Raw genomic sequence first — 16,818 nt, 5'->3', positions numbered from 1 at the left:
GAAGCAGACACCCTCTCTACTTTTAAGTCTAGGCTTAAAACCTTCCTCTTTAATAAAGCATATAGTTAGTTATAGTTATGCTGCCATAGGCTTAGACTGCTGGGGGACCCACCCCCCAATGCACTGAGCTCCTTTCCTCCTCTTGACCATCTCTCCTCTCCTCTCATCCCACAATTGTCACCACTGTATGTCATTAACTCTGTGTGTTCTCTCCCGTAGTTGTCTTTGTCCTCCTCTGTCCCCCTCTCTCTGTCCCTTTCTGCAGGTGTCCCCCGGCTTTGAAGCTGTGTGTCTTCCAGCGTGCAGCTACTGGTCCTACCAATCTGCCCGATGTTTTGTTGTTGCTTTTTGTTGCTCTGTTCTTTTCTCTCTCCCCTTTCCACTCACCCCAACCGGTCGAGGCAGATGGCCGTCCACCCTGAGCCTGGATCTGCTGGAGGTTTCTTCCGTTAAAGGGAGTTTTTCCTCTCCACTGTTGCCTATGGCTTGCTCCAGAGGGAATTGTTGGGTTCTCTTTATATATCTTTATAATCTTGACTTTATTCTGTAAAGTGCCCTGAGATGACTTTGTTGTGAATTGGCGCTATATAAATAAAGTTGAATTGAATTGAATACTGGTCTCTGTCCTGCCACACATATGAAAATGGCCTGAATCTGTTACTGATAGTAAGTCAAATAATGAAAATACTAATTGTTGTACTATTACTGTAGTTGTCTCTTTGTAAGGACAGTTTTATTTTGACACAGGGAAAAATAAAAAATAAAAAAAATCTCCTCTCATATAAAAATAAGTTCACACTAATTAACAAATTAGACATGACACAAAGGGACATTAGATACAAATTAAAATGACCTGATAATGCCTTTTACAGTTTTTCATTGCTTATCATCCACATCCACAGATCACATTGTTCACTTTTTCTTAAGAAATAACCCTTATGAAAACAGCACTAGTCTGTGGAAAATGACATCAACCATTTAAACAAATGCGTTTGAAGATAATATGATAATGCAGCATTTTAGGCAAGAAAAGTGATGGCACTGTTTGCATTTTCCTGATGTTCTGCAAAAATTGATCATGAAATGTGATCAAATCTTTATTAGATTTGTGCAGATTCCTTATTTGTGAGCCACACGTGGAAAAAAGTTAGACTAGGATTAAGTGATGGGATTTTGTGAAACCAGAAGGTTGCACAGAGAAATGAGTCAGTTTATTAGAATTCAGAGAGACAAAACAAACTGGTGCCTCTCTGCACCTACTGGCCAGTAGGTGGCACTTATTCCCACTAAGCAAAGGAGACACAGGTGAGTGCAAACAATGTGAAGAGGAAATGGATGAATGTTGGACATCAGTGGACCCAAAGGTGAGAGACAAGAACTTTCATCCAGGATCTCTGGAGGAGGCCGGGGAAGGTGGTGGCAGCTGAGTGGGAGCTGTAATCTCACTGGCAGAGAAAACCTTGAAAATGGGGAAGGGACCCACTGAGTGAGGGGCCAATATCCTGCATTCTAAATGTAGTGGACGTTCAGAAGAAATGAGCCAAACCCTTTAGTCCAACTTGATAGCTGTGTGCCTGTGAACGGTGGTTTTTGGCCCATTTCTTGTAGCTATGGATGGACAGCAGTAACGTCTGGTGACCTCTCCTCCAAGACAGGTGGTATCTCTGATGGAATGGATGGAATGGCAACAATAGCAGCTCGTGGCTGTAGACAGTTGACAGTTTGGCAGAGAGTTGACCACATTCTTGGGCCAAGAAGAGGGGTCCCAGGAGCAGAGTAGGTGGTGTCCAGTTTCCAGATCATGGTCCATCCCTTCAATTTGGCCATTAGACTGTGGGTGGAAGCCGGAGGACAGGCTGATGGACATGTCCATCAGCTTACATAGTTCACACCAGAACTTGGCCGTGACTTGAGGCCATTGGTCAGAGAATATGTCACAGGGGAGGCCATGGAGGTGGAGCCATTTCTTTGGCAGAGGAAAACTTAGGAAGTGGGATGAGATGCACTATCTTGGAAAATCTACTGCTGTAAGTAGTCGATTTTTAGTACTAAGAGGTCTCTGTCTCCTACATCCTAATGTCTCTCTGCTGTGGTGAGCTGTTGGGAAAAGAAGACGTAGGGATGGATCAAAAGAACAGCACCCACTCCAGATTCTTTGTAGATGTCAGCTGATAGAGAGATGCAGCGATGGATCTATTGTCCTTGATAATCGTGTCTCCCAGTAGATCATTGACCAAGTTTTAGAACACAGTTCCAACCAGGGTGGATGATATTTATTCATGGTAATTCTCAATGGACAGGTAGATGGACGTATCCAGGCTGGGACTAGAATTAGAGAGGTGTCCGTCCAGGGCATGAATCTTTAGTGGTTTTACTGAAGTCCATGTTTTAGTGCTACTGCTTTGTCTATGAATTCTGCATCTGCCCAGAGTCAATAAAGGTGGGAGAAGAGTGGGTGTGACCAGGAAGAAAGATATGGACTAATATTCTCAATGTAATATCAGTTAAAATTTCCAAAATCCAAATCCAAAGGACTAGAGTGACTTACAGAATGGAGAGTCAGGCCACGTCCAGGGATATAGATGATCAGCCAGGCAGAACGGGAGTTGGTAGAAATTCTAATTGTGTTTATTCTCAGCAACAACAACGTAGAAAACCATTACAGCTGAGTGTAACAAATATCCTTATAATATTATCACAATAATAATATGTTAGTGGCTTTAGCTTTGGGTTTCTCTGATTGAGTTGATAGTAATTACAGCATGTATGGAACGTTTTTTAAAGAAATTATTTAACATTTTACTCACTTTGATCCTGCCTTGTTGACATTAAGATCACCCCGTGATGATAATAATGAATATGAATATGGATAATGATTGAATATGCAAACCTGCATTAACAGCTCGTCATTTAAGCTGTAAAGTCGTCCTCAAATTGTCTGTTTCCCAAACTCGCATTGATTAAACAGATTTAAACTGTGATAAAAGAAGTTCACTAACCTTGGTCTGTGGTGCAGCACAGCAGTGAGATGCCAACTGAAGAGAAATTAGAGTAAAATTGGTTTGAGATTTTACATGGAGGATAATTCTACCCAAAAAAGTGCAGTGCAGAGGAAACATTGATGATGGATGATAATGCTCCACCATTAACTATTAAAGTGGGTGGTGGAGTTGTACTGGAGTGTTTTATAAGAAGAGGTGGTTCTAATGTTTCTGCCACCATGTATAAAATGAATGAGGGGCTAAAACATAAGAACCACCTCTTCTTATAATGCACTTCACTACCACTTCACTGCTGTTGCTTCTTCTTATTCTAACATCAGTGAAGCAGAAATTTAAGATGATTTGTGGCTATGTTTACACTTTTGTACAAACTCTTTTAGTACAATTTGTTTTTTCTTTTTTCTAATAAAATGCTTAAAGTACATTTTAAGAAGTCACTTTTTTGGATGTTACACGCTATGATTAAATTATTATACGTTTGAAAAGTTATCAAGGCCCATAAAGCTTTAAAAATAATGTTAAAAACACTTATACTTACACTTACATATCAGATGAGTGCAGGTGGGGCTGAAACAGATAAACTACAGGGAGAGAGTGGGAATGTATGTCAGTGTCAGACTGTAACAGTGAAAACACCTGGATGTGACACACAGGTAACAGAGAAATGCAAGTGGGTAAGAAAAAGAGTGCAGGGCAGGTATCATGACGAATGAGGAAACAATAATGATGAAGCTGGAGGAAGCCACACAAGCACAAGGAGAACATGCAAACTCCACACACAAAGGCCGGGGCTCGAACCCGCAACCTTCCAGCTGTGAGTGGGCAGCGCAATTCTACTGATCAACATTGCACAATAAGTTTGTTGTTGAGTTTCCATTTGGCTCTTTCTCTATAGTTAGTGACCTGTCATTTTAATTACATTAGAACAATAATTAGCCAAAACAGCTTTCTTTAGAAATCTGTCAGGGGGAAGATTATCCTCTAGAAAATATAGCCAAGATATTAAAGATTTCTTAAAAAGATGTAGCTCTGCTTGACAAATAGGTGCCTCACTGCTCCTGAATTGGCTGCATCATTGAATAAAACAAGAGAGAAACCAGTGTCCACAGACACAGGACACTCAGGCTACTAAGGTTGGTAAGAAGTTTGCAATGGGCCAAGATGAACACACACACACACACACACCCACACACACACACACACCTGGTTGAAAAACCATAAGGTTGATAATGCTGATTGTCAGTTGTCTTTCCTTGGCCTCTTCCTCTCTGGATGACACGACACTCATATGTTCCAGTGTCCTGAATTTCCAAATTCTTCAGAATCAAAGACACGTCTCCATCTTTCGTCCATTTGTCCTTCTGCTCCACCCAATCGATATAAAATGGATGCTGCTGCTCAGGATCAGACTGCCCATCCTGATACAAAAAGACAACATCTATAACTAAGATGGGAGAGTTTTTATGAGCTGAACATGGCAGAGACACATTTTCTCCTGGTCGAGCTGTGATGTTCTGGTCTGAAATAAAGAAGAAAAAACACAACGTAGAGAAGTTAAAGGATAACTGGAAATATTTTACCATTTTTTGTGATTACTTCCAAAGTAGCACAAAGCTACTTTCCAGATCTCCGCTGTTTTTCTGCTCTTTCTTGGCATGAAACCATATTGATGCTCACTGATGGTCACCTCTCCTCTCAGCTTCCCTTCCTCTTTCCCACAGCTTCACACTGTGGCTGATCAGCTTTATGCCTCTGTAGCTGCTCCAGACATCAGAAAGGTTAAAGCTCTCCCTGCTCTCCCTGCCTGGTTTGTAGGAAGTTGTGCAGGAAGCCAGGCAGGACGAAGGCAGAAACCCTCCGGGGTCTCTGAAGGGACGACGAGAAGAGCCCTCCGGGGGCTGCTGTGGAGGCCGGGGTCCGTGGCGACGACGAGGAGAGCCCTCTGGGGGCCGGCTTGGAGGCCGGGGATGAATGCAGAAGCCCTCTGGGGGTCGACGTAGAGGCCGGTCTCTGAGGGGACAACAAGAAGAACCCTCCGGGGGCCGGCGTGGAGGCCGGAGATGAATGCAGAAGCCCTCTGGGGGTCGGCGTGGAGGCCGGTCTCTGAGGGGACGACAAGAAGAGCCCTCCGGGGGCCGGCGTGGAGGCCGGGGTCCGTGGGGACGTCGAGGAGAGCCCTCCAAATGTTGGGGAGAACGGCTGGTACCGACCAGCGGAGGACCAGGTACTGAACCCAAAGGGACATTGGCTGACCCAGGAGCAGGAGCCAGAGCAGGACCGGGGGCAGGATCAGAAGCGGGCTGGACCATGGCCGACCCAGTGCTAGGAGTAGGAACAGGAACAGAGCCAGGCCCAGAGTCGGGATCCGGCGGAGCGCTGACCGGTCGACAGGCAGGTGCCAGAGTAGGATCAGAGTCGGGAGCTGGACCTGGGCACATAGAGACGGGACAAACAGAGACGGGAGAAACGGTCGCCGCCCTCGGCGCCGCGACAGGGAGACGAACTGGAACTAGACGAACGGTCGCCACCCTCGGCGCCGCAACGGGAACAGGATCAGCAGTTGCCGCCCTCGGCGCCGCAACGGGAACAGGATCAACAGGACCTGGGCGATCAGGGACAGGACAAACAGAAACTGGAGAAACGGTCGCCTTTCTCGGCGCCGCAATGGGAACAGGATCAGCGGTCGCCGACCTCGGCGCCGGTATGGGAACAGGAACTGGATGAGCCGGAGCAGGATCGCCAGAGGCTGCGTCCATTCTCCCAGAAAGTTGGACCGAGGTGGCGGCGTGGACCCCCCGAGGAGCAGGGGGTGAGGTGGCGGCGTGGACCCGCAGTGGAGCAGGGGGTGAGGTGGCGGCGTCGACCCGCAGCGGAGCAGGGGGTGAGGTGGCGGCGTCGGCCGGCCCAGAGTCAGCAGCTGAAGTGGCAGCGTCAACCTGCCCGGAGACAAGAAGGACAGCGTTGACCTGCTTGGAGGCAGCAGCTGAAGAGCCAGCATCGATAAGTCCAGGGTCAGCAGCTGAAGAGGCAGTGTCTGACGAGCCAGAGGAAGTGCGTCCCAGTTTCCCCCCAGTCCTGAAATTGGCCAGGACCCCTAACACTCTGGGCACCCCAGGCAATTCGATCAGCCATGATCGGGAATAGATAATCTTTTCCAGCTGGGCAGCAGTTTCCTTGCGTAGGTCCGGGTCTGTAGACTGTTGGAATGTCTCCACTAGGGTAGTAATGAGTCGTAGGATGGTCGGGGTCTGTTTGTCCCTGGCCATAAGCTGCTCATAACTCCACTGGCACAGTATCTGCGCAACTTCGGGAGCAGAGGATGAGGCAGGAACCAGCTGGGCAGGTGGGGAACTGTGGGCCGAAGGGAGACTACGAACTGGGGATCTAAAACGGAGATGGGGAAAGGGCTGAGGTTTGGTCTGAAGCCTGGAGTTCTCTTTACGGCGGGGTCCTACTCCTGGAGGACAAATAGCTAAGCGGGTGCCCTCAAAACAATCCAAAAGAGGGGCCCGAGGTTTAGGCTGTGGCTTGGGGTTTCTCCTACGCCGGGGCCCCACTCCCGGAGGACAAATAGCTAAGCGGGTGCCCTCAAAACTATTTAAGAGGCCAGGCTGATCAATAGCTTCAGGCCCGCAGCGAAGGGAGCGTTCAAAATCTTCAGAGGCATCCATGTTAACAAATTAAATTGCACGCCTCCCGGGTCCTAATTCTGGCCAGATCGTTCTGTCACACTTTCTATTGTGTGTTATAATTTTTGCAGGACCCGAAAAGGAGGAGACGGCAAGGGAAGGGGTTATAATTAAAGTTTATTTAAACAAAAGGAAACAGAAAATCACTCCGTGAGGAGGACGGGAAGACTCACGCTAATACTCACAACAAAAACTAAGTAAAACAGACCAAGAACTTAAACGGCTGGGGAGAGAGGATTAACTAAATAATAACCACACCGGGAAGACAAGCGAACTAAGAAACTAGAATAATACAGAAAACCTAAACAACAAAACTACGCAGGAATAAACGGAAAACCAAACCTCAGACCAAAACTCAAGGAACAGGTGGGCACAAGAGGGCAAAGTCCAAAGGGGGTAATCCACAGGTGTGCAGGGGAAGCGGGGAAGCCAAAGTCCAAAGCGATAATTCATAAGGAGAGTTCTCTAGGGAAGCAGGGAAGACAATCTGGCAGTGAGCAGTGGGGAAAGCTTGGTATAAATAAACTGGGGAACAGGTGAAACCAATTCAAAACAACAAAACGAGGAAGGTAAAGATACTAAACAGACTCAAAGGAAGGGACACGGGAAGAGCAACAAAATAAAAGCACAAAACAGGAAATCAATTTAAACAAAACTAGACCAACCAGGGACTGTGACACATGCAGAGTTTGATTTGTTCCACCAACATTATTAATTTTATCTCTAGAAAGAAAAACTTACTGTGAAGTTAAAGATTTGCATATCTGTGAAATCATACATTTAACAAAAGAAATGATACAACAGGTCACAGAAGCAAGAAAGTCTTTAGTTCCCTAATCCATGATACTGATGAAAGCCAGTTCCAAGAATCAAAACCCTTCACAGGGCCTTGGCTATCAAGACATCACTGATAATGCAGGAAATCATTAAGGTGCGAGATAATCAGTCATGTTATCTTCATCCCCTGGTACGAAGGTGCAACACTCTTGTGGCTGAATCATAAAACTCCCGCTGTGAGACGTGAGTGTTGAGAAGCTGAACAAAAGTGGAGGAAGGACAAGCTGCAGGTTTTCTTCCCAAATTTTAAAGGACTGCTGGCATCTTTATCAGGCTATTATAAAAGAGGCAAACAGGGAACACTTTTCAAATATCATCCTGTCAAACTGTCACAAGCCTCGTGTTCTGTCTAACACTATAGATGCAGAGGACTGTTTGTGTGGAACCTTCCCTGGAAGCATGTGAGAACTTTCTTAGGTTTTCTTGTAAATAAGATGAATAATGTGAGGGCTCTGATTTCACCACCTGCTTCTGACCCATCAGTGTCTGTGTTGTGCCCTGTAACTTTTTATCAGCTTGACCCTGTGACTTTGTCTTTTTTATATGAGACAGATATTTGAAGCCCCCAGGTTCCCCCAATGCTGTTCCACTACAGTTTTTTAAAAAGGGTTTTTAATGCACTGGGGCTTTTTCTTGTTGGTGTTATTAGCCTTTGGTTTTCTTCCCAAGACACTGCAAACATGCTACGGTGCAGACACTGATTGTATATGTCCAAATGAAGGATTTTCTAGAGGAAAACAGCAAGCTTGAGATTATCCAGTCTGGCTTTAAACCACTTCACAGCATTGACTGGCACGGCTGAGGGTTTTTAATCACATCCTCTTAGCTACAGATGCTGGGGACTCTGTGGTAATGGAGCTACTGGATCTAACTGCTCCCTTTGACACAGTAAATCACAACATTTTGATTTCTCAAACAGAGCAATGTATTGGCATCAGTGGAACTGCTCTGGAGTGGTTAAGTCATACTTGGCAGAGAGAACATTTTGCGTACAAATTGATAATGTCCAGGGCATTTTCCCCTACCTGCTCTCCCTTGGCTGCATTCTTAGAAAGCACAATTGTCCTTGATATATGTGCCACTGAGACAGAAGAATGACCATTTAAATGATTAAAATTTAATCATTTAATCATACTTGATTTTCCATCACACACACTCTAGAGGAGCAAGAAGCGAAGATTAGAGCAATGAAAGAACAACTGGAAATGAACACTGCTCTTGCTGCTGCTTTAACGCTCAAATTCAGATCTTAAGGAACAGAACAATTTTACTGAAATTCTGGATAAACAACACAGGTTTTATACTCAACCTCCTCAAATTGTTCCTAACTTTAGTGGAGATCCTCTAGAATAAAGACTTTTCATGAAAGCATTCGAACACGGGGTGGAGAGTAAAACTGGGGATGACAGTGATTGGCTCCACCTTTTTGAGCAGTACACAAGTGGACAACCTAGGGAGGTGGTGCAAAGTTACTTTCATTTGGAACCGAGCCATCAAAAGGCCAGGAAGCTTTTAATGGAGCGTTTTGGAAATTAATATAATATATCAGTAGCCAACATGGAAAAGGCCATAAGTTTGCAAATGATTAAGGCTGAGGATGGTGAAGCACTCAACTCATTCACTCTTTTCCTGACCAATTGTGTAAATGAAATGGCAGATTTGGAATATATGTGAGAGCTTAATGCTGCAGCCAACATACAGGCGATTCTTTCTAAGCTTCCATATCAGTTGAAAGAAAAGTGGAGGAAAGTGGCTTATGACATTTATAAGAAATACGAGGATAAGGCTACATTTAAAGACCTAGTGGAGTTTGTAAACAAAGAAGCCCAGGTCGCACTGCAACCTTACTATGGGGATGTAACAGACAAACCTAAAGAACATATAAAGTGTCCTTGAAGTATCAAGCCAGGGACAGCAGGTTGTAGTAAAAAGAGCTTCACGACTACTGCAAAGCAATCGAATACTCAAAAGGATGTGAGGGTTGATCCTAGCTCTAACAAGAAAGGTCCTTCCAGTACCACTGAAGCCTCAGCTAAGTCTTTTCTTTTTTGCCATGAGGAGCCTACGTTTGAACACTGTACAACTCAATGATCCTTCTTACCAGGATAAGACAGACTTTCTCAAGAGCAAAGGCTTATGATTCAGGTGTCTGAAAGCAGGACATATGAGTAAGTGCTTTCAGGAGGAAGTAAAATGCCAGACCAGCTCAGGGACGCACCCTACTTTGCTGCCTGTAAGGGTCAAGAAGTAGAGGCAGTCTGTAGATGCTGATGAACAGGATGAACCCTGCTCTCCCCAGTGTTCTTTGCTGCTCTGTATTATGTGTTACTACTCAGTCTGCCTTTGTCACAACTTTGTATCCTGCCTGATCCCTGTCTGGACTCTGTCAAGGTTTTGGTCTATGTTTTGTTCTTTCCTAGTTATGTGGTTTGGCTATTTCTTGTGTTAGTGGTTAGGTTCTCCTTTGTTAGGTTTGCATTAGTTTATTGGTTTATTTATTTACTTTACCCTGTTCCCTGTATTAGTGACCCCTGTTAATTTCTCTTTCCCTCTAGTTTAGTTTGTTTAGGTTTTATTGTCATCTGTCTATTCCTGTTTAGTTCATTTGTCCTTATTAGTTTATCCTCTTGTGTGTTTGAACTAGTTACGGTCTTGTCTGGTCCCTGGGTTTTCCTTACGTTGTATTAGTCTTGTATGTGTGCAGCTCATTGTTGGTATAGCTGTACTGTCTGTCGTTCTCCCTGTTCATGTATAGTCTGTCATTTTGTTGTCTTTAGTTCTGTAAAGTTTATTTTCCGTTGTGTTAAACCCACCTGTTTCTTTATTAATAAATACCCTTTTCTTTACACCTCCTCTTGCCGTCTCCTAACTTGGGTCCTTGTAAATTACTTGTACAAACCGTAACAGTGATCAGCGGATCAGCAGCACCGAGGGCTTATTGCCATAGTTCCTGTCCGAGTAAAAGCAAAAAAGGGCAACAAAGTACTGAATTGAACTGAATCCACATGGGGAAAAAGGTTTAACCTTCTTCTTGCAACTATGGGGGAAAACAAGGTCTTGATCAGTAACATGGTGACAGAGTTGAAAGTAAACAATCTGGAATCAAATAACTTCATAGAGCTAAATGAGGTTTTTTCACAAAAGGATGTTCAGGTGAGCAAAGACAATATCCCACGAGAAGAAGATGTAGATAAGTGGCCACATCCTAAAACAGTGCAAATACCTTTCATCAGTGCAGAAATAGTTTGTTTGACAAGTTTCTCAAAGTACAGCTAAACCCACAGAACTCTGTAAGAAACCGTGTGCCTCCACAGCTACACACTGAACCTTTCACTTCTACCTTGTTGTGGTCCCACCACCTTATAGTCAGTTTCTTTGCTCCAGTTATCATGTCTCTTGTTGTCCACATCTGTTCCTTTCAAGAGCTGAACTGAACTCTTTTGTAACTAAACCATTGCTATGCATTGTTTCCTTGACAAGTGTGTTACTCTTTGGCATGTTGTGCTGAGTTTGGCCTGTCTACAGAGATTCAATACATTCACTGCACAGGAGCTAAAGTGAATTCATTGTAAAATATGCCTTCTAATGGGATTATTGTACGTGGTGTCAAAGTCGCGGAATGTTTTGTTGACTGAACTTGGTGTTGCCTCCCTCTCCATCTTGGTGCTATGTGCTCAGAGTTGGGCAGATATAATGCAGGAGTATGTGAGTTCTTTGTGTTAATGCTTGTCCCTGCTAATTCACATATTCAAAAAATACCACATAATCACATATTCATATAATTGAATATGTTTTTTTGTTCTCTCCTTCTGAAAGAAGCAGCTACATGTGCTCAGTGGATTTACGCGTAACCATCCATTGTGTTTACTTGGTCTAAATCAGGTGCAAATAACAAAATATATTCTCATTACTCCTATATTTTGTCCTTCTGTGAATCTTTGATCTGTGCATCCTGATCTTATTTCACACTCTCATGGCATTTTGTCAGTGGTTGTATTAGCATGTTATTTTTGAAAATAGTCAAGTACTTTTACTTTAATTACTTTAAGTAAACTATGAATCATGTACTTACTTTTACTTAAGTAGAAATGTCAGTGGGTACTTATATTGTTAGTAGAGTAAATTTTTGTTTGTATGTTTGTACTGGTACTTAAGTACAGTTTTTGAGTTCTTCATCCACCACTGGATGCATTAAGTGCATTTGCAACTGTAGACACATACTGATTGGTCCTTTACATTGACTGCTTAATGTCATGGTCAAAATTACAGCAACACTCTCTGAAGAATTTGATGGATGTGGAATAAGAGGTCTAGTGCCTCCTTGGTGTGGAGAGACTTGCTTACACACATGACATACTGGTAACCTTATGAGCTTCAACAATGAGAGCCTCTATCCACATATCCTAAAGATGAAGTAAAATGCCCCTAATATTATATCAAGGTATGAACATGTTTAAAGAAACTAAAGGTGAATTTACATTTATCACAAATAAATTGGCTTATTATTTCTGTCTGCAACCAACTTTGGTTCATGATTTACTCGTAAGTTAGTCGCTTAGCAATTATACAATTCTCAGGCAAATAACTCCCTCTAGTGGCCAAAGAAAACCTCTGTAACATGTCTCATACAGTAGACTTTATTTTATGTATTTTGTTAAAAAAATGAAAAAGAAAAAGTTGTAGAAACCAGAGTAAATGTTTTAGAGGCTTTTAAGCCTGATTAAGTTTAACCAGTGGTTATATGTAGATTTCATGCACATTAGGCACAGCTGACTTTCTCTATATATATTTGTTGACTTTATTTGAATGTGGACACTAGAGACAATGTCTCAAAATCTGGGATGAGACAGACTAATGTAAGACTTCAACTGGAAATGCTGCAATTACACTAAACAATTTGCATATAAAATAATTAAATAATCTGAAATAAATACATTTAGACTTTCCACCCTTTTGAATTTCTTTCTAGGTTTATTTATTAATTTATTGCTGTAAAACACCTGTTAATATTAAGGCATCTTTTGCTTAATGTCTAAGACAAAAGTTTTTGGTGTAGCTACTTTTAGAATTTCACTCGTTTCCACAATGAACTTTATACATCACTGACCAAGAGAAGAAAAAAACCCTCATATAGAAAAGGAAGAGGGAGGGCTTCACTTGGTGTCTAAAAAAAAACTAAAACTTGATCTCAAATCATTCAACACGACAATGAAGGAAACATCTCTACAGTGTCTGATCTGTAAGTAGAGAATTTCTGTTTGAACCTTTGTATTTTTAAAACATGTGGATTTGGTACAAAAACATAAAAACAAAGACATTTATTCCTCTCAGTGAGATTTTTTTTAAACGTAGGAAATAAGTAAAATTACTATAAACAAATGCTACATGATGGCAGTTACTATATAACATATATTATTTATTATTATTATTATTATTATTGAATGGAATTGAATCAGCAAATGCAATGAGGAATGGAATGGGGTGTATGAAATAAATTGGCAGGTGGAATGTAAACATGTCATAGCATTAAAAGTGACAGTTCATGGATTAATGAGGGTAACTGAGTGAAGTACTGGTAGATTATATGATACTGCACATCAGCTGGTGTGTTCAGGTGTTTAGAACAGAGTTCAGGCAGAAGCTGGTTTGTAGCAGGTAATTAGGATATTTTCACTGAGCACTGGGTTGAGACAGTGTTTGAAATGAGTTGTTGAGGCATCGATAACTTCACAACATACACATATTATTGTATAATATGCATTTTCTACATTAGTCATATCGTCCACATTCACCATTTAGACACTAAAACCAAATCAAAATCTTCTTAACTCACATTGCTTAGTTCTCAGCCTGGATTAGTTTCTTCATCTGTGAAATCTATTTCTACTCCATTGTTGTCCAAAAACTTTAAAACACATCAGCCAGACACACAGCTCTACTGATTGAGGTCTTTATTCTAAAATGTATGTTCCAACATGTTGCAAACAAACATTGACCCACAAGCTCTGAACTGGCATTTCCTGCTTTCACGGCCAGTTAACTGTAGTGTCGTATTTTCAACACGTTGATTTAGTGGAACAAATAAGTTTCATCTAAATGTGACCTTCAATAGGTAAAATTCAAGAACATTTTATATAAAATACTAAACATGGTCAATGTGATAAATGAACTTACATTTAATTTCTGCTTCACTGATGATGTCCTAATAAATGAGATGGACATGCCAGTGTTTACTTTTTAATTAATCATAGTCAATCAAAACTTTATTCATATAGCACCTTTGGTACAGATTAATTCAATTCAAATTGCTTCACAGATGACTGAACTTGATGAAAGGTTTACTAAACAAGGACATATTGATAAAAACAAAACAGCGATTATATAAAATAAAAACACTTCATACATGCACTGTATCACAACACAGACAAACAATAATTCTTGATGTGTCTGTACTGCAGTTCTGGCTTTGGTCCTTTTTTGGGTACAATTTTCTTTCATGTGAAACCTCAGACCAACTTGACTCTCATTTCTCTTTAGTTGTGATCTGTCTGCTGTGCTGCACATCAGACCAAGGTCAGTGAACTTTTTCTGTCACATTTCAAACCTGTTTATTACAGGAGAACTGAAAGGAAGGATTTGAGAAACATAATGTTGCATGTTTGAAGGATTTATAACAGGATCTGTTGCTGTATTTACAGCCTTAATAACTGTTTATCAATTTGAAATAAGTTCTCTTGTTGAATTAACTATGATGCAGAAGGTGTTTTAGTTTTAATGTTTTCATCTCAATATTTATACATTGATAAACCACATTAATAACCTTGTAGTTTTATTCTTGAACAGGATTCAGTGGGAGAAAAAATTTCAGAATTGAATCCGGGCAAATGACACTCCACACTTCAAATAATTTTTATGTGGGTTCTTTATTTCTTAAAAGTATTAAAGTTATTATTTCCCACTGATGGACAATGACTAAAGTTTTGAACAAATGTAGAAAGTTCAAAAAGAAACAAACAAAAACAAACAAACACTAGAAGCCCAGTGCAAGTTCTATGGTAAATAGAATAAAAATAATAACCCTCAAAAAGAATAATTTGACAAACTGTGTAGCACAACTAGATTCAAATATTCACACAAATAACGTACAAATACGGCAGTGGCACCTCTAAAGGGTGGAAAAAACAGAAAACGTTCACAACTCCACACCGCATGGTGCTCATTAACCGTCGTATTTCTCTTTGCTTTGAAATAATGTACAGGAAATACTGTTAAACACTTTAGAAAACATTCATTTATCTCAACTCACATATCACGCTGTGGGGCATGTGTTTTTAATGCACAAATATTTCCACTCCGTGTCCAACTGCAGTACTCTCCACTCGTCGAGCGCGTGTTTTTCCACTTCCTGTATTTTTCCCGGCAGCCCTTCACCTGAGCGCAATACACCGCTGTTCACACAGTTATGACTTTGCCCTCTGGTGTTGAAACTCGGTAATTGCAGCAAAACTACTACACCACAAAATACAGTTGACAGGATATAGGTGATTTTCACCACCTGGTTACATAATGACCATAATTGACAGTAGTCAGAACACAGAGTATCACGACTTGCTGTGTATGTGTTGCTACAGACTGTGTCAAGTCTGACAAATGCTGACAATAAAACTTTTCCAACAGCTCATCTGACTGTGAGTCCCAGCAGCTCTCAGTTTTTTGAGGGAGATTCTGTCTCTCTGAGCTGTGAGGAGGACGACAGCTCTGCTGGATGGACAGTGACGAGGAACACAACCAAAAGACAGAGGACGCCGTGTGGAGATGGTTGAGGAAGATCAGCTGGTTCTTCCTGTAACATCAGTTATGTTTTCCCATGGGACAGTGGAGTTTACTGGTGTGAGTCCAGAGACGGATCAACCAGTAACAGCATCACCATCACTGTCACTGGTAAGATCAGACTGTGGAGTTAGTGTTGATGAAGCTGTGTGGAAATGGATGAAATGCTGTAGTTTGTCTCTGTGTTGAGGTGGAGCAGTGATCCTGCAGAGTCCTGTCCTCCCTGTGATGGAGGGACATGATGTCTCTCTGCACTGTCAAACAAAGAGGCCTCCCTCCAAGCTCCCAGCTGATTTCTATAAAGATGGCTCCCTCATCAGGACTGAGCCTACAGGTCACATGACCATCCACCATGTTACCAAGTCTGATGAAGGCCTCTACAAGTGTCACATCAGCAGTCATGGAGAGTCTCCACCCAGCTGGATCTACGTCACAGGTCAGGAGGTCAGACAAAGGTCTTGTGTTTCCTGTATTGATGTTGTTAAATGTGTGTACTAATAAGAACATCAGCAATTATTCATAACGTGTAAGGAAATATGTAACTTTTCAGTCACCAAATATAATAAACCTAATTTTTAGGTGAAATGAAACCTTTTGAATGAAACGTAAGTGGAAGTTTTTTTAATTCAAGTGAATGTTATAATTATTTTGATTATTTTAGAGAAACCCACCACTACAACATCCCCTACATCAACCTCTTTATTGTCATCCTCTACTCCTGTCTCTAAGGGGGACAACATGAAATGGTTGCCTGTTTGGTTGCCACTCATCTGTGTTGGTGTTCTACTGGTCTTACTGGTTCTACTGGTCTTACTTGTTCTACTTGTGAGACGACATGTTCAGAGGAAACTCAACGGTGGGACACAAATGTGTTACACTTGCCTTTAATTTTTCTTTTTTGTGAATAAAAATGTCCATTAACATTGTTGCATCATTGTTCATTTTGGTTCATTGCAGCTGATGATGTAAATGCTGGAGAAGATGTCACATACAGTGATGTCACAATATTACATCACGGACAACAGCCAATCAGACGAAGCAGAGGTAACGTTCATTAAATCCATTTTCACTTATCAACAATAGCAGGGAGGATATTTGGCTTGTCCCCGAAAGAAAAGACAAGTTAACGGTAGAAAACTGGTTTAGATTCAGGTTTAGAGTAAAAGTAGGACATTTACTCACATACGCTTTGAATAAACTGACGACACTGTGGGAACATTTTTGTAAATTGAGGATTATTTCAGAAGCTAATCTAAAATGTGAGGTTGTTTGCAAAAACTAATATTTTTTGCAGTGACATTTCTTTAGAGTCGAAACTGTTTAGGAAACCGGTCAAACTATACAAAATACAGTATAAGGAAACTAAAAAGTGAGTGAGATTCCTGCAGATCACTGAACTACATTCACTGAAATGACACTGTGTTGTATATGAAGCTTCCTTTCAAAACATCTTTTTATTT

The 16,818-nt window shown here is 41.7% G+C and overlaps 2 protein-coding genes across 5 annotated transcripts in view; one reads left to right on the top strand and one right to left on the bottom strand.

Moving 5' to 3' along the window:
• The window catches only part of LOC137137843 (uncharacterized), a 70,402-nt gene that overhangs the window by 38,871 nt on the left and 14,713 nt on the right, over nucleotides 1–16,818 (bottom strand). The gene's annotated exons all lie outside the window — the stretch shown is intronic.
• LOC137137848 (uncharacterized) overlaps nucleotides 15,386–16,818 on the top strand; it is a 66,178-nt gene continuing 64,745 nt past the window's right edge. Inside the window, exons 1-4 of one of the 4 annotated variants that reach the window (XM_067524622.1) lie at nucleotides 15,388–15,794; nucleotides 16,020–16,214; nucleotides 16,316–16,402; nucleotides 16,667–16,727. In XM_067524622.1, coding sequence (XP_067380723.1) covers nucleotides 15,587–15,794; nucleotides 16,020–16,214; nucleotides 16,316–16,402; nucleotides 16,667–16,727 — 551 coding nt within the window. In that variant the 5' untranslated portion in view covers nucleotides 15,388–15,586. Of the gene's footprint in view, nucleotides 15,803–16,019; nucleotides 16,215–16,315; nucleotides 16,403–16,666; nucleotides 16,728–16,818 lie in introns of all 4 variants that reach the window. The other 3 variants (XM_067524619.1, XM_067524621.1, XM_067524620.1) reach the window with 3 other exon arrangements.

This window comes from Channa argus, chromosome 12 (genome assembly GCF_033026475.1).
Source record: "Channa argus isolate prfri chromosome 12, Channa argus male v1.0, whole genome shotgun sequence".
Classification (NCBI taxonomy): domain Eukaryota; kingdom Metazoa; phylum Chordata; class Actinopteri; order Anabantiformes; family Channidae; genus Channa; species Channa argus.
This window is presented reverse-complemented; position numbering and strand designations above follow the sequence as displayed.